This window comes from Rhagoletis zephyria, unplaced genomic scaffold, assembly GCF_001687245.7.
Source record: "Rhagoletis zephyria isolate East Lansing unplaced genomic scaffold, Rhagoletis_zephyria_1.1 Rzeph_scaffold_00169, whole genome shotgun sequence".
Taxonomy (NCBI): domain Eukaryota; kingdom Metazoa; phylum Arthropoda; class Insecta; order Diptera; family Tephritidae; genus Rhagoletis; species Rhagoletis zephyria.
This window is the reverse complement of record NW_016157253.1, coordinates 211,422-234,773: the sequence shown is the minus strand read 5'-3', so window position 1 is coordinate 234,773 and position 23,352 is coordinate 211,422. Positions and strand designations below refer to the sequence as shown.

The following is a 23,352-nucleotide window of genomic DNA, read 5'->3' as shown; positions in this document are numbered from 1 at the left end:
TAAACCTCCGAGTGTATTCTGTCATGGAAACAACTTCTCATTAAAATACAATTGCCGTTCGGAGTCGGCGTACAACTGTCCTTTACTTTGAGTGACAAAATCACGCACGCCGCATATCGGAGGAGAAGCTAGGCCAAACACTAACATATTGTTCAAGCGATATACATATTCGTCGTTTAAAGTACAAAAGCGCGTATCGTGGTTCTGCAAAACCTCGGAACTGAAATTTGTGCCAAAAAAGATATTTGGGCACCGGAAGCTCCTGACATCAAGCCCTTAGCGATTTATAATAAAATATCGATACTTAGATATAAGGAGAGAAGATTATTAAGTTTAAAAGAGAGATCCGTTTTTAATTAGGACAAGTTTCATTCTCTCCTATAAAATTTAGGCAACCTCACACACGAGGTTTTGCATTTTCTTGATGCTCGGTTTTGTACTTTAAACGACGATATCTTGAAGTATTGCATACATATTTTGGTGTCTTTTCAAGTATAAAATCCACTGAGAAACGGAAGAAAACGGCATCCCTATGATTTCAACTTATGCCAAACGTTTCGTAAACAAGCAATTCTGAACAAAAAACTGTTTTTCCACAAAGATGTTTAAATGGAAGCATTACAAATATGGAAAAATAGCAATCCACAAGGCTTTATTGGCAGTAGGTCCTTTTTAAAGCACAGTTAAAAAAATAAGCTTCTAGTTTCGAAGCTAGCACAAAATAAAATTTTTTTATTTGTTGTTTACAAAAAAAATATTGTCTAGTATACAAGTCAAAATTGTTAAATATATATGGCTTTCATTCATTTCTTCATAGAGTTGGTGCTTCTTTTATAGGAAAATTAATACGGCTTATGAACAGATTCATACCATGTAAATGCGCCATGAGTTTTACAAATTATACATATAGTACAGTGCCAAGATCGTAACATGCATTCAGGTACCTATTAAACTAATATTTTAATAAAAGGTCCTCGCTAAATCAGCCATTGGCAAAATTACCACTATCGTCCATTGGCGGTATGGCCCCTTGTGCTGGCCACAAAGTAAATCTATTTTCTGATTTCTTCTTGTTCTAATGGCAAGTAGTGGTAGTTCGCATTCTTTATGCGTATAATACATTTTCTGGTCAGTGGCTTTTGAACGCGCATCAAAAAAGTAACCCTGGTCGGTCCAGCACATAATTGCAGTGGTCAAATTGTCAATGGGCGATTTGGCCAGGACCCTTATGCAGCACGCCACTTAATGCTACTCACATCATATCTGTAATGTTTGATAATTAATTAATTTTGTGCAAGCGCCACTGAAGAACCGTGGCGTTGCCGCAAGAACAATTAAAAAATTGCTGCATATGTATATTGCATTGTGCCAGAGCACAATTTCTAAAGGCATAGCGCCACACCCAACATTTATCAAGATTCAATAATAAAAGGTTTGCTCAAAAAGCAGTTTTCTCGTTCCCTCTTGACAAAATCGGCTCCCTTAGCAAAGCACTGTGTGTGGGTTCGTGTGTGTGTGCAAAGCTTTTGTAAGGCAGCTAAGGGAGTGTCAAAAGTCGAATGTCAATAATGAGCAAACCTTTAATTATTGAATCATGAACATTTATGACGATACATTTGTATTTAATATTAATTATTTATTTGGTATTGGTTTGGAAAGCAGCTGCTGATAAATAAAATTGACAATTTTTGTTTTGTTGATCAAAATGTTCAAAACAAGGCGTATTTAACAAGGTGGTGTTGGCCGTATATAAGTAAAAAATTACACTAACAAATTATACGCTGATGTCCATACTGTCATTGGTATGAGTTACAACAAACACATCATTTTGACGTAATGGCCTCCACGGCGAAAACCTCAGCTGTCGCCCCAACACCACCTTGTTTAATACACCTTGGTTCAAAAGCTCGAAAATTTTGATCAAATATTTGAGCAGTTGAACAATGAACGAGTTTCGAGCGAGTATCGAGCTACTCGCATTGCTCGATACCCGGGTATCTAGAGCTCTAGTTCATATTATTAGGAATAAGGGCGTTTTCCTCGCCCTTTACAATTTTATCCACACCCCTTAAGGCGCTGGCCCAATGCAGGCTTGCTTTGGGTGCCTTGCTGACTTTAGTTTGCTTTGATTTAGTTTGAAAACTTGTTTGGCCGAATGGCGGCTTGAAACGCTGTCAAAGTAACCAGCTCTCTGGTTGAAAAATCAATATCTGTTCCCTTAACATTAATTATTGTTTTCCTAGAAAACTCTAGAAGATGTATCAAAAACTTTCAGATTTATTTTTAAATTAATGCGAAATAATGTTTGTATTTAAAAAAACTGGCAGTAATGACACATACATATGTATATCTACAGTTACTAAAAAAACTATAACTTAAAAAAGCAATTTACTTGAAGAAGAGCTATAAGAAGTTTTTTCCTCTCGTGTAAAATTTGTAAAAGTGAGCTTTGCAATTTTTTACTATAATATAACGATATGTTATATATGATTTCGAATTACTTTTTTTTTAAATTAAGTAAGCAAATTTTTGTTTGAATTTATGTATTTTGAACAGGAACATGCCTCTTTGTCAAAAGCCTACAAAACGCTTTCAAATAAAACATTTGTCTATTTAAAACTTTGAGGCGCTTAAAGCAAGTGAAGAAAAGCTGCCATTTGGCCAGCCTTTTTACATTTCAGTATGTTCCAAATAATTTTTGACACTTCTCGGAGCGAAGCAAGCAAAGCAAGCCTGCATTGGGCCAGTACCTTTATTGTCTCCAAGCTTACGTTAGCTGAGAAAACGGCTTTGAATTTTTCAAACACCAATTTGGCAAGAGGTCCCTGTGCTTCTATAAGCCGGATGGGCATGTGTATATTTTTTATTCTTTAAAAAAAAATGTAAATGCTATAATCACTTTTTTAAAGGTAGAAAAGGCAAAAAAAGGCAAATATCTTAAAAAAGGCAAAAAAAGGGCAAATATCTTAAAAAAGAAAACAAAAACGCAACATCAAATGTGTATATATGGAATCAGGGAAAGCTAAATCGTGGACATTCTTAATCGAATATACTCTATCTCTTTAGCAGAAAAAAAGGAAATTTCCATAAAATCCGTTCCCTGTTTATCACCATTGAAATGCAAACAAATTTTGACAGCGTCTTTGCTGCCCGGCATCACTTGCTGCCCGGCATCACTTGCGGCCGGATAAAGTACTAAAATTTAATTCAGAACGAAAAATGACACTGAAGATGGCACAACGCCGAAACCGGTTTGTCTGCAAACCAAACTTGACAAGGGATGACGGAAATTCGTTCCAAAATAAATCATCTTACCACCCTGTCGGAAAAATCAACCAACACCAACATATTAAAATTTAGGCTAGGCAATTTTTAGCGACAGGGAGGAAAGAATTGCAATTTTTGGAGATCGCCAAAAAGCCAGATAAAATTTTAGCTTTAGCATTTAAGCGATAGCGAAAGTTTGAATCGGGCTGCTGTTCGAGACTATGTAGTAAAATTAAACAATTATTTTTTGGCATAGCAGCTTCGTATTTTACACTTAAGTTTAAAAAAGAAAAAAAGAAATACTTTTTGCTAGTTATAAAAAAGAGCAAATTTTAGGGTCCGTACATTCCACACTAATTATAAACCCTAATTGACACTCCTTCGGAAACATCCAAGTATTAAATACATACATATTTCCGAAAGTCGCCTAACTTTCTGATTCAATTTACGGGCGTTCTTCCTATCTCTCAGTATTTCAAGCTCTTCGCACTTCCGTATTTCGACCTCTCTTATTACCGTTAATGGGTCTCGATTCCCTCTTCAGCTCCCTATATCGTTACCACGTAGCTCGCGTTGCGGAGCGTGATCATGTAGGCGGCATCGTTTTTATCTGCAGTGATGTGACCTTCCTTATCGTACTAGTTGTTCTATCGGGATCGCTGAAATCCGGCGGCAGTACGTTATGACCTACAAAATAAGGTTCCACTGTTCGTATATGTCAGTTTGTTGAATGATGATCTCAGGGAGCAATTCTGTGAGGCCAGTATGCTGGCGGTCTTTTGTGGCTGCAGCATTTCGACATAGAGTATTCTTTACGTTGACAGACCGGCATTTTTACTGCACAGAGGCGTGCGGGTACCTTGGTTGCAGGAAGTTAGTGTTCCGAAACGATGGAAGGGTTAAATCTTTCATCTCGCTCCTATTCAGCTCGTTTAATTCGATCAGATTTTTCAAACGAATTCATATAAGGTGGTATCCAAGGCGAATACATATAAGCTGGTATCGATTCAACAAATACAACAATTACCTGTATTTTGTTTTTGCTTTTAGCTGGTGATTGTCAAATTTCAGCTATTCTTCTCCGAATGAAAAAGGGCGACAGAAAATGCAAACACTCTCACGTTTTCACTCACTCACTAGCAAAATATAAAATTTTGACAATCAAACGCTACACACAGCTGATTAAACAACAGCACCTTATATAAGTTGCGATCCCGTACGAGTCCGGACTAGTCAGAAATAATCAGAATCAGTCAGATTTTACTGGAAATCGATCCCGTACTCGGTTCTCTGACTATTGAGAGGACAAAAAAGAGAGTAAATACGGTTCTCTCTCTGTCAGAAGTTACCAGTTTTAGTCCGAGAATTTTTTGCTGGTAAATTCTGGTAAATGTGTCAAACGATCAGCTGTAGTGTGTTTGGCAACCAAATTGTAAACAAAAGAAAAGTGCACTCTGCTAATTCATGTTGAAAAGTATTTAATTACTTGTTTAAGTGGATTCTAATGAATTTGAAAGTATTTTTGGTTATTTACATGTGTGAGCTGAGTGTGTTTACATACAAAATAAGCAAAAATTTACAACCAAAATTTGGAGGTTATGTTGAAGTTGACAGAAGTTACCATTTTTTACTAGAAAGCGATCCCGTACTTTTCAATGTTACTCTCTCGCTTTGAGCGAATTTTTATTTTTTGACAGTTTTACTAGTCCGAGTCCGAGGAATACGGGAGTGCACCTATAAATTCGCCTTGAGCTTTTTGTATTTCCAATGACAATTTGTTAAATACAATTTGAAATCGATTTGAAAATTTAAGTGATTTCTCAAATGGGGTATGCCATTTCTCATTTTTCAATAGGAAGAACCAAATTTCTGTACCGGCTGCGAATTTGTCACCAAGTTCTTCAAGTACCCAAAGTACCAACGGGTTTAACGACTTTAAAGATGGAGGTGGTGTAAGTATAAATTTTAAATATTAAATTATTTTTGAAAATAAAAATCACTCAATTTGTATTACTATTAAAGGAAAATGGTTCGACGGATCAAGCCATGAAAATGAGTCTCATTGGAAATCAATGGTTATGCCCTGCCAATATAGTAGAGTATCGAGGTTTAGTAAAAACTTTGGTTGGCGGTGCTAAAACAATAACATGGGGATTCATAAGCTCCAAAGTAAGATCAATAAAGGTTTATGTATTTTTCGCCGCTTACAAAATTCCTTTACTTTATTAAGCCCGTGTTTGCCGATGTTGTTAAAACCAATCAGGAAAAATTATTTGACTCTAGTGAGCTGAAAATATATATTGATTTAGTTTATTGGGCAATGGAAGCTTTGGATATATACACAATAAGTACGGCTAATACCAACCAGCAGAGGTCATCAAATCAAGGACCAAGAACAAAGGAAGAGAAAGAAGTTCTGGAGCACTTTAGTGGCATTGTAATAAATTGGAAAATACGTATGAGAATGTAAAAATATATTATTTTGGTGCATATTTAATATTTTCAGTTTCTAATGATGCATCCACAAAACTTCCAAGAAGTTTTCGCCACTACCATTGACTTTATGGTTGAAAGGATTTCTAAAAATTCATCGCTTCAAGTCGTGGCAAATTCATTCCTCGCGAACCCAACTACTTCGCCTCTTTTTGCGACTGTGCTCGTTGAATATTTGCTAGGGAAAATGGATGAAATGGGTTCAAATATCGAACGCTCAAATTTATACTTGCGATTGTTTAAATTAGTATTTGGAAGTGTTAGTTTATTTCCAGTAGAAAATGAACAGATGCTACGTCCACATTTACATAACATCGTCAATAGATCAATGGAACTGGCTCTGACAGCTGAAGAGCCATATAACTATTTTCTGCTCCTACGTGCGTTATTTAGATCGATTGGCGGAGGAAGCCATGACTTATTATATCAAGAGTTTCTCCCGTTACTGCCGAATTTATTAGAAGGCTTGAATCGTTTACAGAGTGGCTTTCACAAACAGCATATGAAAGATCTCTTCGTTGAGCTCTGTTTGACTGTACCTGTCCGGTTGTCCTCTCTTTTGCCATATCTACCGATGCTTATGGATCCTTTAGTTTCTGCTCTCAATGGATCGTCAACTTTAATAAGTCAGGTAATATTAATACGCTAATTTAAATCATAAGCTTTAAAATGCCCCCAGCCCTTCAAAAATGCATATTAACCATATATATAATACTTCTATATTGGCAGTAAGAGCTAGTACCATCCGAAAACATTACAGCACAGATATATTAATAAACACGTACGAAAGAAAAGGAACACGTCTTCTTCTTTTTTGGCGCTGTAACCGCCTAAGCGATTTTGGCCGAGTTCAGCAAAGCACGCCAGTCGTTTCTCCTCTGTGCCAACTGACGCCAATTGGAAACGCCAAGTGAAGCCAAGTCCTTCTCCACCTGATCTTTCCATCGCAGTGGGGGCCTCCCTCTTCCTCTGCTACCACCAGCGGGTTCCGAGTTGAATACTTTCAGAGCTGGAGCGTCGGTGTCCATTCGAACGACATGACCAAGCCAGCGGAGCCGCTGTATTTTAATTCGCTGCACTATGTCCATATCGTTGTAAAGCTCATACAGCTCATCGTTCCATCGTCTGCGGTACTCGCGGTCGCCAACGCGTAAAGGCCCGTAAATCTTCCGCAAAATCTTTCTCTCAAACACTCCAAGAGCCGCCTCTGCGCCATATACCAGCACGGGCATGATGAATGACTTATAGAGCGTGGTTTTCGTACGTCGAGAGGACTTTACTCCTGAATTGCCTACTCAGTCCAAAGTAGCACTTGTTGGCAAGGAAAAAGAACACATACGTTTATAAATAAACCAGGACACAACACATACACAAAAACGGCACTCACGTACACAATAATTCACGAAAACGGTACTGGACTGTCTTGCTTTCATTTCGGAGTGCTTACACATTGAGAAGTTAGCTTACTGCCAGTATAGAAGTATTACATATATGATATTAACGACATTCGAGACTACTTCCACCTACACAGACTCCCGTCCTGTGAATGCGATCATAAGGGTCCAATCACTACCTGTAGACGATATTGGGCTTCGATTGCCGAGGGACCCGCGCGACTCTTGTCCAGTTACGGTCTGGATACTGTAGTCGCCTCAACTCTCATCTGCCTTGAATCGATCCCGATATACTAAATGACTGTCCAGCTCCCCCACCCAACTCAACTAATACCCCTATCCCTCTGGTCCGACCCGTCGCAACGGCACATTTCCTGAAAGGCTATCCGATCTAGGGAGGGCTAAGTAAACCGCTACAACAATAGCATCGAATTCAATTTAGTTGTTGTTGTTGTAGCGGCTACAACAACCCCGCCCAGATCGGTTGGTATCTCAGTCGTTGTCGTCAAGTTCCACTAACGGCAACCCTAGGAAGCGTGCAGCTTCTGTGGGATCTGTCCACAGGGACAAGGCCGTTAGGGTTGTCGGGTTTTCCGGGCATGCGAAGAGATGGTTCGAGTCATGTGGGGTCTCTCCGCATGCCGGACATTCGTTCGGCACATCCTCATTCAGCCTACTCAAGTAGGAGTTTAACCTGCTGCAGTAGCCGGAGCGAAGTTGAGCGAGTGTAGTGCGTGTCTCCCGAGGCAGATGAAGCTCTGTCTCGTCAATGTCCGGGGGTGGTATGCCTAGAACGGCATTCACAGGTCTAGAGTCTACATAACTCGAGACTGAGTCCCTGTGAATGCCGTTCAGGGCCTGTCTGTACGCTGTCGGGTCCAGAGGTTGCTTAATGAACCTCTGGACTTCGTCCGTCAGTTCATATAGATGCCTCCTGACGTGCCTAGGCGAGGGCTCCTCTGCAAGCAGCTGTCTGTTTGGGTGGCCACTTCTGTGGCTCCCGATCAGGAACTGCTTGCAGAGCATTATGTTGTGCTCCTTAACTGGGAGCATTTGCGCCTCGCCGTGCAAGTGGTGTTCAGGCGACATCAGGAGGCATCCCGTCGCTGTCCTAAGTGCCGTATTTTGTACCGTCTGTAGCTTCGTCCACTGCGTCCTACTAGTCCCTGGCGACCACACTGGCGCTGCGTAGTTCAAAACCGGCCGGCCTATTGCCTTGTATGTTGCCAGCAACGTTTCTTTGTCTTTGCCCCAAGTACTGCCGGCTAGCGACTTGAGGACCTTGTTGCGGCTCTGTACTTTATTGACAATAGCGGTTGAGTGCGCAGAGAAGGAGAGCAGGCTGTCGAATGTTACTCCGAGTATTTTGGGGTTATTCACCGTCGGAATTGGTGTGTCATCGACGTGAATCCCCAGCGGTAGCCTGACCTCCTTCGTCCAGGTTGTGAACAGGGTCGCGGAGGATTTCGTAGGGGAGAGGGCTAGACACTTTGCAGTGAAGAAGCGAGAAAGTTCGGAGAGATAGCCGTTTACTTTCAAACACAGGTCATCAATTCCATTCCCAGTCGCCATGATCGAGCAGTCGTCGGCATAGGAGACAATCGAGACTCCCTCTGGTGGTTGAGGGAGCTTTGAAATATAAAAGTTAAACAGTAGCGGGGAAAGGACACCACCCTGAGGAACCCCCTGTTTTATTTTTCGCTGCTTACTCGTTTTGTCTCTAAACATTACCGACGAATGTCGACCACTCAGATAATTTGCCGACCACCGTTTGAGCCTCTGTGGGAGAGAGGAGGCCTCTATATCTTCTAGTAGCGTGGAATGGCAGACGGTGTCAAACGCCTTTGACAAGTCCAACGCTACTAGAATCGTTCTCTCACAGGGACGGTTACGGTTAAGGCCACGAGTTATCTGAGTGTTTATGGCGTTAAGTGCTGTTGTTGTACTGTGCACTTTACGGAAACCATGCTGATGCTTCGCTGGGGTCAGGTGGTTTGTGAAGTACGGGAGTAGCAAGGCCTCGAGTGTCTTCGCTACCGGGGAAAGGAGTGTTATCGGACGATACGAATCTCCTTTGTTGGCAGGTTTCCCCGGTTTGAGCAGTGGGACCACTCTCCCCACCTTCCAGATGTCTGGGATGATGAGAGTGGCCATTGACAAGTTGAGGACCTCCGTTAGGTACGCTACCCCCGCAGGACCCAAATTTTCCAGCATCAGCATGCATATTCCGTCGGGACCCATGGCTTTGGAGGCTTTCGCCTTCCCGATGGCCACCTGAACTTCACCGCAAGTGAAAGCAAGGGGGGCACAATTTGTTGGCAGTTTGTGCAGCCTTCTGGTCACTCGACGCTTGGCTTTGTCCACCGGAGGATGCAGTATGAACTGCCGGCTAAAATAGCTCGCGCATCGCTCCGGGTCCGACGAAGCATGGTCGCCGAAGGAAATTTCGACTCTGTCGTCGTGCTTCGTCGGATTAGACAATGACCTCACGGTTGACCAAAGCTTGCTCACACCAGAGGTGAAATTACAAGTCTTCAGGTGCTCCTCCCACTTCTTCCGCTTATGTACGTTTACAAGTTGCCGAATCTCCGCGTTGAGATCCCTGATACGGGGATCTCCGGGATCGGCCTGACGAAGGCTATCACGCTCATCAGCTAGAACAGCCGCTTCGGCAGGGAAGTTTATATTTGTGTTTATATTTGCTGTATTTTTAAGTTATGATAGTTGGTTCTATAACAAAATTAGCCGTCACTAACCAGCGCAAGATAAAATCCTCACCAAAGCCCAAATTAATTTGCAAATATTTCACTTATTCGAGCTATCCTAGAATGCCTTTGGGGACGTGTTCAGGAGGTTATATAGAATCGTTTCTAGCTAAAATTTCGACACAGTGAAATCGGAGTCCAGGAAAAGAAACATCACCATGATATAAGATAACGGTGGATTTTCATAAAATAATTGCAAATTTAAAAGCTTGTATAAGCCACCAAAGCAGGATCTGTGTAAAAATCGCAGTCTTTTTGGCAGCATTACGCCCATCCCCCGCTGTCGTCTTTCTTTTGGGTCTGCCGCTTTTATAACCTCTTGGACTACTACATCGTTACCGATATCTGAGTATTCTTGAAAAAATCGTTCAACTGCATGTAACTTTTCCTGAAATTGTATTGATGGAAACTCCATCACTTGCCAATGCTCACAGGTAGATTTATAGCATAGTGCAATGGGATTCATGTTAAGTAAAAATAAACAAGGAAATAATTTAAACAAAAAAAATAAAGTCTTATTACAGAACATTCCAGTAAAGTGTTGTCCATGATTTCAGTAGTATGTATTTACCTAAGTGTTTCTCAAAAAAGAGAAAAAACGGTTAACTAAGTGGCTAACCTACTTGTACGCCTAAACTAAAACCTGCACGGGAAATATTTTTGTATAGCATTATATCTCATGAAAGTGCTAGTGGGTAAATATGTTCCAGAGAGTTATTCCTCGGAAAATGTTTTTGTAATACTATGTACTTATTTTAATATCTTTTTTCACGTAGGGATTGAGGACATTAGAACTTTGCGTCGACAACCTTCAACCAGACTTCTTATATGATCATATTCAGCCGGTACGCGCGTCATTAATGCAAGCACTGTGGCGCACGCTAAGAAATCAAGACAATGCTGCTTTAGTAGCTTTTCGCGTGCTGGGCAAGCTTGGTGGTGGAAATAGAAAAATGATGACTGAACCTCAGACTTTGCAGTTTAGAGAAAACGATGCTCTACCCACAGCCGTCGTAACATATTTTCAAGATCACGATAAACCGATTGATTTTCCGGTTGAAAAGGCAATTGAAACTGCTTTTACTGCCCTTAGCTCTAATACGACTGATGCGTTTTATAGAAGACAAAGTTGGGAAGCGATACGCTGTTTCATAGCAGCATCTATCAATCTCGACGATGATAAATATACATTGCAGAAATTATTCACTCATAATAGCTTTACCGAAGGAAATATAATGATTTCCCCAATAATTCAAAGTAAGCTTGAGGAAGAGCATTCACGCAAAACTCACCAGATAGCACTAACAGGAATGCTGGTAGCTTCTGCAACAAAAGATCTTCGGGAATCAGTTTTTCCTGTTATGGTAGCCGTTGTTCGGCACTACACTATGGTGGCAATAGCGCAAGAGGCCGGGCCGTTTCCATACAAGCACTACCACAGCTCGCAAGGAGTTGACCCACTTGTCCTGATCGATGCCCTCTCGATATGCATGGGACATGAAGAGAAAGAATTATGCAAGCCCGGTCACCTCTGTATGGAACTGATTTTGGAGACCGCAAGCACAATTATGGGCACGAAAGAAAGAGCATGCCGTCTGCCTTTGATTCAATATCTGGTAGAAAAAATGACTTCACTCTGTTATGAGCGACCGTGGTACGCGAAAGTGGGTGGATGTAAAGCAATACAGTTTTTATATCAACACATGTCATTGAAGTCTCTATATCAACACCTTTTCACATTTTTAAAAGCATTTTTGTTCGTCTTGATGGATTTGGAATGTGAAGTGTCTAGCGGCGCAATCGATGTGGCTAAGACCAATCTTAGAAACATGCTTAAATTATGTATGGTTCCTCTTGAAAATGAAAGCAATAACGAAGAAGTAATCACATTCCAAAATAAAGCAATGTATGAAATTGTTCACGAACTCGTTCGGCAAGTGACTAGCTCCAACGCCTTGGTTCGTGAAGAAGCTATGGGTTCGCTTAATTTTATTGCCAAATTACAAAGGAAAACTGTGTATGAGATAATGGACCCGCACAAAGAAGTTTTAGCTGATATCATACCGCCGAAGAAACACTTACTGAGGCATCAGCCAGCGAACGCTCAAATTGGCTTAATGGAAGGAAACACATTTTGCACCACACTTGAGCCTAGACTTTTTACAATAAGTATGTTTAATAATATTTTTAAAATTAATTCTATATCATTATTATGATTTAAGATCTTACCAATAATTATCACCGATTGTTTTTCCATGAGCTACTAACTCTAAGCGAGGCCGAAGATGCCACTCTCAATAAGTTGGATTGTTATAAAAATGTCCCAAATCTCATACCACTGCGAAAGAGTGCTTTGAAGGCATTAGCTGCCTGCCATTACATAACTGATAGCCAATGTAAAGAAAAAATCATCAATATTCTTTTTAAAGTAATGGAAAGCAACAAAGAGGAGTTGCAGGAAGCAGCATTTAACTGTACCAAAGTTTTCATTTCTGGAATTCATATTGATAAGGAAAAGGTAATTGCTTATTATATTTATGAGTGTATAAATGTAATCATTTCCCAGCAAGAACAGCGTGCCCGTAACTCCAGCATAATTATGAAATTTTAATTGAAGCTATCCTTGAAAAATAAATTTTCTGTTCTTGCTGGGATATCTGTATGTAAACATTTATGGAATGGTTACTTATAAACAAAATACCTACAATTATACGAATACAATACACGAAGGCGTCACAGATGCTAAAATTAGGGAATTTTGGCGATTTAAATTTAAATTAGCGGTTTCTATAATCCTACGTACATACCTTTGTACTTGTATGTACTTTGACTGCACTTTTGTATTTGTACATAGTACCTTTTATTTTTTTTTAATCTATCAATTCTTGATTAAAAAATGCGTACCGTAAAAATTGTTTGAGTACATATTGGGGCGTATTCTTGTTTTCCTACGAATTGAAAATCATTAAATTTTCCTATCATTTTCTATACAATAAATTCGGACGAAAACCATAATAATAATAATAATAATAATAAATTGGCGCTTACACATATGTTAGTGTTTGGCCGAGCTTCTCCTCCGATTTGTGGCGTACGTCTTGATGTTGTCACATAAAGCGGAGGGATCTACAGTTTTACGCCGACTCCGAACGGCGATTGTATTTTTATGAGAAGCTAGTTTTCATGGCAGAAATACACTCGGAGGTTTGCCATTGCCTGCCGAGGGACGACCGCTGTTAAGAAAAAACCATAATACGCCTCATTATTTTCTTGTCTTAAAGCTCAGTTAGTCTAGACTTAACTTACGTTAGAAATCGTCAGGGATTACTCAACACGTCAACTTAGCCAGACGCGAAAATAAGTTTGTTGTTGTATTTTACTTTTTAACTAATTATCACTTTGCCGCCTACAAGCCGCATCAAAAAATTCCTGAACAAAAATATATAAATATATATAATAAATGAAGTCTAGACTAACTGAACTGAATTAATAAACAACAAAATCGTTTCTTTGTTTCATAGTGAAATAAATATAAGGTGATATCACTTACATAACCTTACTTTTTCTGCATGCCAATTGCGGCCATGCATTTTGGGGTAGTAGAAAAAGGGCGAAAAGATAGGATTATTTTTACTACTTTTTGGGTACTATTTGCAATACATACATATATCAGCGGACCCCACACCAATTTAATGAAGCTTGCATCAATAAAATGTTTTTTCTGTAAGCCAGTGTAATTACAGTTTCATTTTTTCGCTCAAAAGAAATTATTCTTACTTAATTTTCATTTTTCCGATCAAATATATTGATTTTAATAATTATTATTCAGTTATTTTTTTCTACTTTAAAATTATTATTTGTTAAACTTTAAGGCCACACGGTCGTACCACACACATATGATGATGGTTAATACTTAAAAAATAAGGACTATTTTCCGTCTTTCATATATTCATATTAAAACAAATTAAATTATAACGTTCTCTTTATTTAATTATTCTTAAATTCCGTATGGAATTTTATTTGTATTTTTTCCTTAAGTTCTGAAGTACACGTATATGCGTACTTAGTTTTTAAATATCTTAATTTTAAAGGGAATTTTATTACGACCTTTATTTTTGTTAACATTTAAAAATTGAATTTGAATTGAATTCTATCAGTTATATTATAAAATTATTATGCGTTTAAATTGTTAGACATGTGCATTATCGTAGCCATCTGAGGTACTGCTCCAATAATCTGCTGGATATGTATAGTATATATTTTATCAAAAATTTACTTACAAACTCGCAATTATTGGAAATTATCGCTAAAATTTTCCAATGAATTTGAAACGAAAAGTCAAAGCAAAAGCGAAACAAAGAAACAGTTACTACGTTTATATGTAAGTTATTTGCAAACAAAAATAATTTGCAAATACCTCTCTGTTTATTCGATGGTGAAAAATTCTTTTTTTATATTGCCTGATTATAAAAGGCAATACTATGACCATAGAAAAAAAAATAAAGTTAAAAATGGCAACGTCTTGATTATTAAAAGGCAATAAGATGACCATCGAAAATAAACCTAAGAATGGCGGCGTCTTGCGCTTATTTGCAAATATTACCACTAATCACTTTATTTGCGTGATTTAGTTATTGCAAATAAAAAATTAACTCAGCGTTTATACTGCAATGTTTACCATTTTGAAAATTGTTATTTGCAAATAATACGTGCGTATAAACCATGGTGGAATTATACAAGGTGTTGTACGTAGTGACAGCTCATGTCGACAGCTCCCTTACAAAAGGTTGTAATATGGAAGCACGAGAGAAACGGGAAGAAAAAAAGCCCGCTTTGCGAAGTAGTACGAAATTTGGTACTATTTTTCATATAAAATTTTGCATATAAATAGTTACAAACGGTATATTATGATAAGCTAAATTCGCGAAAGTAGTATATATAACGTAGTACTTATGCAATAAATGGTAATTTAGTTTATTAAACACAATGTCCTATAATTATAGTCAAACTTCCAAAACCAAAAAATTAGTGGTGACCCCGAGTCGTTACAACATGACGGAATCGACAAAAGGGCGAATCGACGGATGGGGAGAATATTTCATCGAACAAAATGCCAACTAAAGATGTGGAGCTTGCATCGCAATGCAAGCTGCGACCGTTCTGAACTGAGATGACAGACAAATGGTTTCTACAAATTGAGGCCACCTTTCAGTCGTACAAGACCACATCTTATGTCGGTAAATACAATCTGGTTTTCTCAGCAATTAGCAGCGATGCTTTAAAGGAAGCTGCGGATTTTTTAAAAACCTTACCAACTCAAGACCGATATATTAACCTCAAAAGTCAACTACTGTCACGTTTTACTGATTCAGCCGACCCACATAGGGTATTTGGCTGATTTAGGCATATTTTTATCGCTACAAACATCAAATATAGTTTTAGTTATCGAATAAAACATTCACTATAACTACCCTGTTACTAATAGAAAATTCAATCGTAGTGAAATCTTATTTATTGTCAATATTATTGTGGCTTATTAACATTTGTTTCCATATTGTTATTGAGCTTTGTAGCACTATTATGTTTTTAGGGAAAAGGGAAAAAGCAACAAAGTCTTAGCGGTAGAAGTTACCAAAAAAACAGTTATATCGTTGGAAAAGCAGGGCCAGAGGCAGTGAACCACAGACGGGATTGCAGCAGCAAAAATCACTGGGGAATAGATGCATAGTTAAATACGTAGTTCTTGTTTAAATCTTCCATCTAAACTTACCAAGAAAACAGTTATATCGTTGAAAAAGCAAGGCCAGTGGCAGTGAACCACAGACGGAATTGCAGCGGAAGGAAGCACCGACCAAAATAACTACAAATCCTTGGGGAGAATTCTAAACCGATGTTTTTTTGCCGAATTAATGTTGAAATTTCTAATTTAATTTTCAGTTGCCAACGATAAGAATAGAGTAAATGTCAAAGAATTGTTCAGTGATTGCAAATCGGTTTTGGAATAGGGAATGAGGTAGTTTAGTACTTTTTTAAAGGCGATAAAATGTAGATAGCTAAGGGAGCCAAGATGGCGGATTAGAGCGGGAACGCTGTCAATATCCAACACCTTGTATTATTCCACCATGCGTATAACGTAGTAAGTGATAACTACGCAAAATTTTTTCACACACTTGTCTGCTTAATTTTTTGTTCCATTTTGCCCAGAAATGAAATTGGAATGAATAGAGTAGGCATTACTGTATCGCTGGTATGCCGAAATTGCCAAAATTGACAACACCTTATTATTATTTCACCATGCTTTGTTTGTTGCAATGAAAAAGTGAAGCGAAGAGAATGAGTAAATTTGATGTTTATTCGTCACTTCGTTTCAAATGTTTTTTTTTTGTTTAGAAAAATTATAAAAATTAAATTGAGCAAAGCCAACTAAAAGTAAAAGAATTAACATGCGTCAAAATGAAAATAAGGGAGCACGAATTTGATGTGAAGCACAACTCTCTGGGAAGACAATACCTGTAATAATTGTACCATGGGTGTCATGCATATTCGAATGACATGGTCTATAATGTAAAAATTTATGGAAATTTCCATGCCTGGCCAGTGTGATACAAATATGAATGACAACCGTTTGAACGTCTTACCGCTTCAATTTCTGCTGGAAAATGGCCAAAATGCATCGAAAATATTCTTGTTTTCATAAATCAATCATAAAATCACAAGAAAGTTTTTTCAAAATTTTCTTCAAACCATGTACCATTTGAGTGTCATTCATTTTTGAATGAAATGGCCTACTGGTAGCATGTAACCGTCGTTCATATTTCAATGACGCGGCACGCAATGTGTTTAGCCCATATGCAATATGGGTTCCATTTGGTTTTGTAATGTGAGGTCATATTTATTGGGCCGTATGCATAAAACCAAAGCAAATGCTTTTTCTTAAAATTTCAGACCTTTTACTCTATTTGTTCAAATAAATTTAAGTTAAAGGTATGCAATTCTAAGAAAACGCAATTATATGTAATTCTTTTGTATTTTTTATTTTGTTAAAAAAAATACAATGAACAAAAATTTTGACGATTTTTTGGCCGAAATTACGATTTTTTTTAGAGTAAAGTGACGATTTTCCAGCGAAAGATTTCGGCAACGTTGCCCTCAACTCAGATTTGGTAACTATGACTAAACCATGTGTTGTCGGTGCGGGGTCCTGGTTATCGATTAGCTATGTCAAAAATTTCTATTTCAAAATTTCAATTTTATGGGAAAACGCAATCAATGTTTGATCAATTCATACAGTTGGTATACCAAAATGCAGATGGAAATACAAATGTCTTCGCCAATTATGGGAAGTTCAGTCATCTGTTGGGCTCATGATTCATTTATGAAAGGTTTTGTAAGTAGCTTTTTCTAAAATTTGACACTCCCACCCACAGGGTTGGTTTTTGGAAGCAGGAGAAAAAGGGGAAGAATTCAATCACACTTCCTAAAATGGTAGCTAAATTCCACAAACAGGTATGGATAATAGTACATGGTGGTATTTTAAAACAAACGCGAATTTGATTTAATTATTTCATTTAAACCAGCATATTTACATCGAATATAACCCTTGATTGTTATTAAAAATAAATATTTATTTATATATACCAAAGTGGCGTTAGTCAGACGGCGCATAGCTCAAGAATGGATGGTCCACTTTGAGCCATTTTTTTGTATTTGTTTGCCAGTTGTTGGATAAAAAAAGGCTATTTGTTTGTGGACAAATTATGGAATTTTGATTTAAAAAAAAAACAACAAATAAAAACATTTAGAGCTTACGTTTCTTTCGCGGTTATAGCTCGATTGCTTCGAATATGGTAATTCCAATTCTTTGATGTTGCACTTTTATTGTTCTGGTGAGATTACGCCGACGTCAGAACATGGCTTACACAGCCGCGATTGGCGATTCGTGCCGGACGAACTCGGGAAGAATAAAAAGAACACGCAGGGAACGAGACAGGGAACGTGATCTACATCGTCAAATGAGAAGTGCCACTCTCATTCGGAGACACCAGGATTGTGCTATGTAGGTCAATACCTAAAAACCTTCGTTGACAGAATCAATAGGTCTCCAGAATATCGACGAATACAACTATTCGGCATTTAAGGGAATTTCGTCTCTTTAGCCTACGTTGAATTTCTGTAGGCCAACGATTCTAACCCATTTTGTCTTGTTGTCGCCAGTGAATGCAGAACAAACATTTCTTCAAATTTATAAAGTACAAATTTCACTACTAAAAATTTAAAAATATTCTTAAAACTTCCAAAGAAATTTGTAAAAGAAATATCACTGTTTTTGTTTTTGTGAGTAGGGTGGGAGTGTCATTGATAAAATTAGAGCGAGAGAAAGTTTTTCTTACAAAACCTTTCATTATTGAATCATGTGTTGGGCTGAACATTGGGTTAAGAAACGCTTTCCAGCAGAAATTAGTGATAATTTGTGATAATTATTTGTTAAGAAACAAAGCTAATGATTTTAGAATAATACTTAATTATACATATAACCAGATAACTTTAAAACAACAGGTACATGCTGGGATGCGGCCATTACTTCTAACTTTGGGTGATCATCGGAACCTATCTTTAACAGCAACGAAAAGACTCTCATATTTCACACAATTATTTCCACAAATGTTTAATGAAAAACTAAGTGAACAAATATTACAACATTGCCAGAAGATTTTAGAAATGTCTATATCTTCACATAAATCAAGTACCAATCAAGGGGGCAACTTTTTCACGATTGCCAAACGTGATGAATATGAACAGAAGGTTGTAACTCTTATAGAGATGTTTCATCAGATAACAGCAGCATCGCCAAAATATATTGATAGTCTTTGTCAGCTTGTGTTAAAAACTGAAAAAAGCTTAATGATCGAATCATCAAGTCCGTACCGTGAACCTCTGGTGAAATTTTTACTTCGCTTCCCTGCCGAAACCGTGGATCTTTTTCTTTCTGATGGCGTAATCATAAACTCCCAATGGAATAGATTCTTTATATATTTATTAAAACATAGAGGTGGTCAATCATTCCGAAATGTTGTAAAAGCACAAAAGTGCAATGTTTTGGTTAAACTTATAAATGGCGCGTTAAGCTTGAACCCACAATTTGATCAATCACAAAAATATGAAGCTCAACATCAGGCAGTGCTGTTAGTGTATACAATTATGGATATGGACGATCAGTGGATTCCCACACAAACGGACATTGTGTTAGCGTTGAAAAAACTATGGGAGACAAGTTTGTACAGCACATGTGAGGACAATGTCACCTGTGATTTATGGCACTTAGTTGGGAAGATATTACTACTGTATTTTTCCCATAACACCAATGACATCGATTTGCTATTTCAACTGTTACGAGCGCTTTGTTTGCATTTTATACCGGACTTCCACTTTTTAAGAGAATTTTTACAAAATACTGTAGCTCAAAGTTACACTGTACACTGGAAGAGAAAAGCATTTTTCCACTTTGTTGATAAATTTAACGGCACTGCTCTTTCCGAAGATCTTAAGGCAAAAATTATAACAGCGGTGCTTATACCCTGTTTCGTTGTAAGCTTCGATAAAGGCGAGGGGAATAAATTGATAGGGGCACCACCGGCTTCATATACTGATGATGAAAACAATGTTGTGTCTGTATTCATTAGCAAGGTATTTGACCCCGACAAACCGTATGCCAATGAAGATGCAGTTAGAATTGCGTTACTGCAATTTGCTTGTTTACTTGTGGAAAGAGCTTCACAACATATCCATGACGGCGATGCTAATAACAAACGACAAGGCAATAAGCTTCGCCGGCTCATGACTTTTGCTTGGCCTTGCTTACTTAGTAAAAGCTCCGTGGATCCAACAGCCCGATATCATGGACATCTTCTTCTGGCTCATATAATTGCTCGTTTGGCCATACACAAAAAGATTGTGCTTCAAGTTTTTCTTTCCTTGCTAAAAGGACATGCCCTTGAGGCTCGACCAGTCGTTCGTCAAGCGCTTGACGTCTTAACTCCGGCGATGCCACTTCGAATGGAAGACGGCAATACTATGCTAACGCATTGGACAAAAAAAATTATTGTTGAAGAAGGGCATCTAATGCAGCAACTGTTTCATATACTTCAATTGATTGTACGCCATTATAAGGTGAGATCATCATCAAATTTGGTTCTTAAGTTATATTTGTTTGGAAACTCACGTATGCGATCTCTAAATCTAATAAGTAAATCTAGATTTAATATGGAATAACGAGTCAAGAAATTGTATCTGGTGAGGCAAAAATCGTACAATAATTGCAAAAAAAGTAATATTAATACGTATACGTAATCTTCCACAAATTTTGCTGTAAGTTTAGGCATTTAGTTCCTCAACATGGAGAGCAAATGAAAACATCTGAAATAAAATAGGGTACTGCATATGCTTTTACAATAGAGAATGTTGATTACATACATAGAGTTTAGCATAAAGTACTATATGACTGCCATGACAGATTGTAAATCATCCGGATATAAAGAATAAACGGCTAAAATTAGATTAAAATTTTTATAATGCCTCCTTAACCTACTAAGTTCAAATAACTCAATTTCTATCCTAATAAATACATTACTTTTAATAAAATTACAATAGCGTAAAAATAAATTAATAAACAGAAAATTTACAGTGACATGCAATAATAATATCGATGTCGTCGGTATACGCCAGCAATTCTACGCTCTTGTAAAGTATTGTGCTTGAGCGGCTCAGTTCTGCGGCTCTTATTATCTTTTCCAACATCAGATTAAAGAAATCACACGAAAGGGGGTGCCCTTGTCTGAAACCTCGTTCGGCTCGGGGAGGTCCTTCCCTATTCTGACAGAGCTGGTGGTATTGATCAACGTACTTTTGCACAGTCGTATTAGTTTCGCGGGGATACCAAATTCAGACATCGCGGCATAAAGGCAACTTCTCTTCGTGCTGTCGAAAGCGGCTTTGAAATCGACAAATAGATGGTGTGTGTCGATCCTATTCTCGCGGGTCTTTTCCAAGATTTGGCTATTGTGTATACCTGATCTGTGGTGGATTTGCCGGGCCTAAAGCTGACCTCGCGGTAGTTGGCGCGAATGGTAGGGTCGCCTTTCATGTGGATTGGGCAGAGCTCACTTAAATTCCAGTCGTCGGGCATGCGTTCATCTGACCATATTCTGCATACGAGCTGATGCATGCACCCCATCAGCTCCTCGCCGCCGTACTTGAATAGCTCGGCTGGCAGGCCGTCAGCTCCAGTATCTTTGTTGTTTTTCAGCCTCGTAAGCGCTATTCGTACCTCGCCATAGTCAAGCTACTCCATCATCATCGACTGGGGACTCGGGTTCGTCTTCTCCACTACTTCCAGGGCTGCTATCATTTAGTAGGTTGTAAAAGTGTTCCCTCCACAATTTAAGTACATTCTGGACATCGGTCAGGTCACTAGGTCGAAATTGTTGTTCTTACAGGAGTTCGCTCCGGTCTTGAAGAACATGTATCGCTTAGTAAAATGTGTAATTTTATCATCTAAATTGTAAAGTTGTATTTAATGGGGTAGAAATTGCGTTATTTGAGCTAAGTTAAGGAGGCATTCTAGGGTAAAATCTGAAAAACCGTGGATTAGACTTGGGGAAACGAGCAATAAATGAAAGAGTTATGAAGAAATCTCGATTTTGGCTGTTTTTAGGACTCGCCAAGGACGAAAATTTGTATGACCCTAAAATCCTATCTAAGTGTTTTCTATAGTATGGCCACATTGACAGCGCTTCAAATGAAAAACGGATAATGTCCCTGACGTCATACATATGTATATGCAGTAGTGGTCAGAATGAATGGTACAATTGTACCGAAACTTATGCCAACACACCGATTTTTAATAACACTATAGTAACATTTTCAACTTTTACCGTTTTCTAGATCAAGTCATTTTCGCAAGATATTTGCATTTTAAATTTGCATTGTGAATAAAAAATGCCAAATTTAACGGGAAAATTTTAAAAGTAAAAGATTTTTTGTAAATTCTTGTGATTGGTGTTAAAGCCCATTCTTTTACAAAAAACATCAAGCTATCAACGAGGAAAGTTGATTGATAAATAAAGTTGTAAATGGTCAAATGCCTGAGCCTACGACAATGATTGAAGGATGAACCGAAATAGGCGGGGATTAGTAGTGCCGCTACAACAACAACAAAAAGTCCTCTACGCACTTTAGTATACCAATGGAATGCAGAGTCATGCTATTCGGCTAACTTACGATCCCCATATACATCGTTTATAGAAAACAGATACAGCCCCAAATGAAAAATTCACCATTCGTTTCTGTATAATTCTTCTATATATATAAATGCGAGTAGAAACGTATTCAACTTAATTTCATGTCGTTTTTGTCCATATACGCACTGCATACACTTTTCAACGACGTCGGAAAAATTTTTTTTACCTTTACGAAGTGGAGAAAGAACTCCATAAAAAATTAAGTACTTTTTCTGCGAATTTCTTTTAAAGGCTGGTTTTATTGATGGGATGACCTATCCGTGTTGTTTGATACCAAACAAGGTTGCAACCAAGGTGACTTGGAATAATAAGAGCTACAGCACTGAACCGATATGGAACCATCCCTTAGAAGCGTACAATTGCTTCTCGGCATTAGATAAGGAAGCCAAGCGCGTGGGTCTGGTGGTGGTCCATATTAAGTATGTAAAATTGCAAATATTTCATTAAATCAACGGCATTTAGAGCTGACAACTATATCTAGCTATGAAGTACCATATTGAGGATAAAAAGTGCCAAAATATGCCAAATAGAAAAATAAAAGTGTAAAAAAAGGTGCCATTCTTTTTATTTTTTTTTATTTATTTATTCATTTTATTTTTTATTTTATGAAAGCTTAAATAATAATAAAATTTTTAAACAAACTAAAAATAAACGCAGCGCTAGCAACGGAGGCTTTCGGCTGGCCATTCTTTTTATACCCGAGCGCACTTGTGCACAAGGGTATTATAACTTTGTTCACATAACGGTTGTTTGTAACAGGCAAAACGAATCGAGATAGATATAGACAAATGTATACATAAATGATCAGAATGAAAAGAGAAATCGATTAAGCGGTGACTGTCTGTCCGTCTGTCCGTCCGTCTGTGCACAAGATAACTCGAGTAAAAATTAATATATCTTCACATAAAAGCAAAACGTTGAAAATTATTGAAATCGGACTAAAATTCCGGCCGCTTTTCATATAACGGTAAATTTCAGAAATGCTTGAAACTGCAGAATTTCGAAATTTAAGGACGCTAATTTACTCAAAATTGATACACCCCGGCTAACCATCTAGCGGTAGGTTTCGGAAAGGTGAAAAAACATTTATTTAATATTTGCGCCGGGTATTTAATGTTCGGCTCCGCCCGAACTTAG

General features: G+C 38.0%; 2 protein-coding genes and 1 long non-coding RNA gene across 3 annotated transcripts in view; 1 reads left to right on the top strand and 2 right to left on the bottom strand.

Annotated features, from left to right (window-relative positions):
- The window catches only part of LOC108355851 (transmembrane channel-like protein 7), a 120,099-nt gene that overhangs the window by 45,132 nt on the left and 51,615 nt on the right, over positions 1-23,352 (bottom strand). The window lies entirely within an intron of this gene.
- Positions 1-23,352, top strand: part of Nipped-A (Transcription-associated protein Nipped-A) — a 90,954-nt gene that overhangs the window by 41,058 nt on the left and 26,544 nt on the right. The window contains exons 8-14 of the mRNA XM_017606978.1: positions 5,123-5,219; positions 5,290-5,436; positions 5,498-5,704; positions 5,774-6,391; positions 10,696-12,088; positions 12,142-12,437; positions 18,476-20,086. Of these exons, the coding sequence (XP_017462467.1) occupies positions 5,123-5,219; positions 5,290-5,436; positions 5,498-5,704; positions 5,774-6,391; positions 10,696-12,088; positions 12,142-12,437; positions 18,476-20,086 (4,369 nt within the window). The remainder of the gene's footprint in view (positions 1-5,122; positions 5,220-5,289; positions 5,437-5,497; positions 5,705-5,773; positions 6,392-10,695; positions 12,089-12,141; positions 12,438-18,475; positions 20,087-23,352) is intronic.
- On the bottom strand, positions 15,414-15,793 carry LOC108355966 (uncharacterized). Its single transcript, XR_001846574.1, has 2 exons — positions 15,690-15,793; positions 15,414-15,628 (listed from the first exon to the last, which is right to left on the bottom strand). It is a non-coding gene; the product is annotated as an uncharacterized LOC108355966 (long non-coding RNA).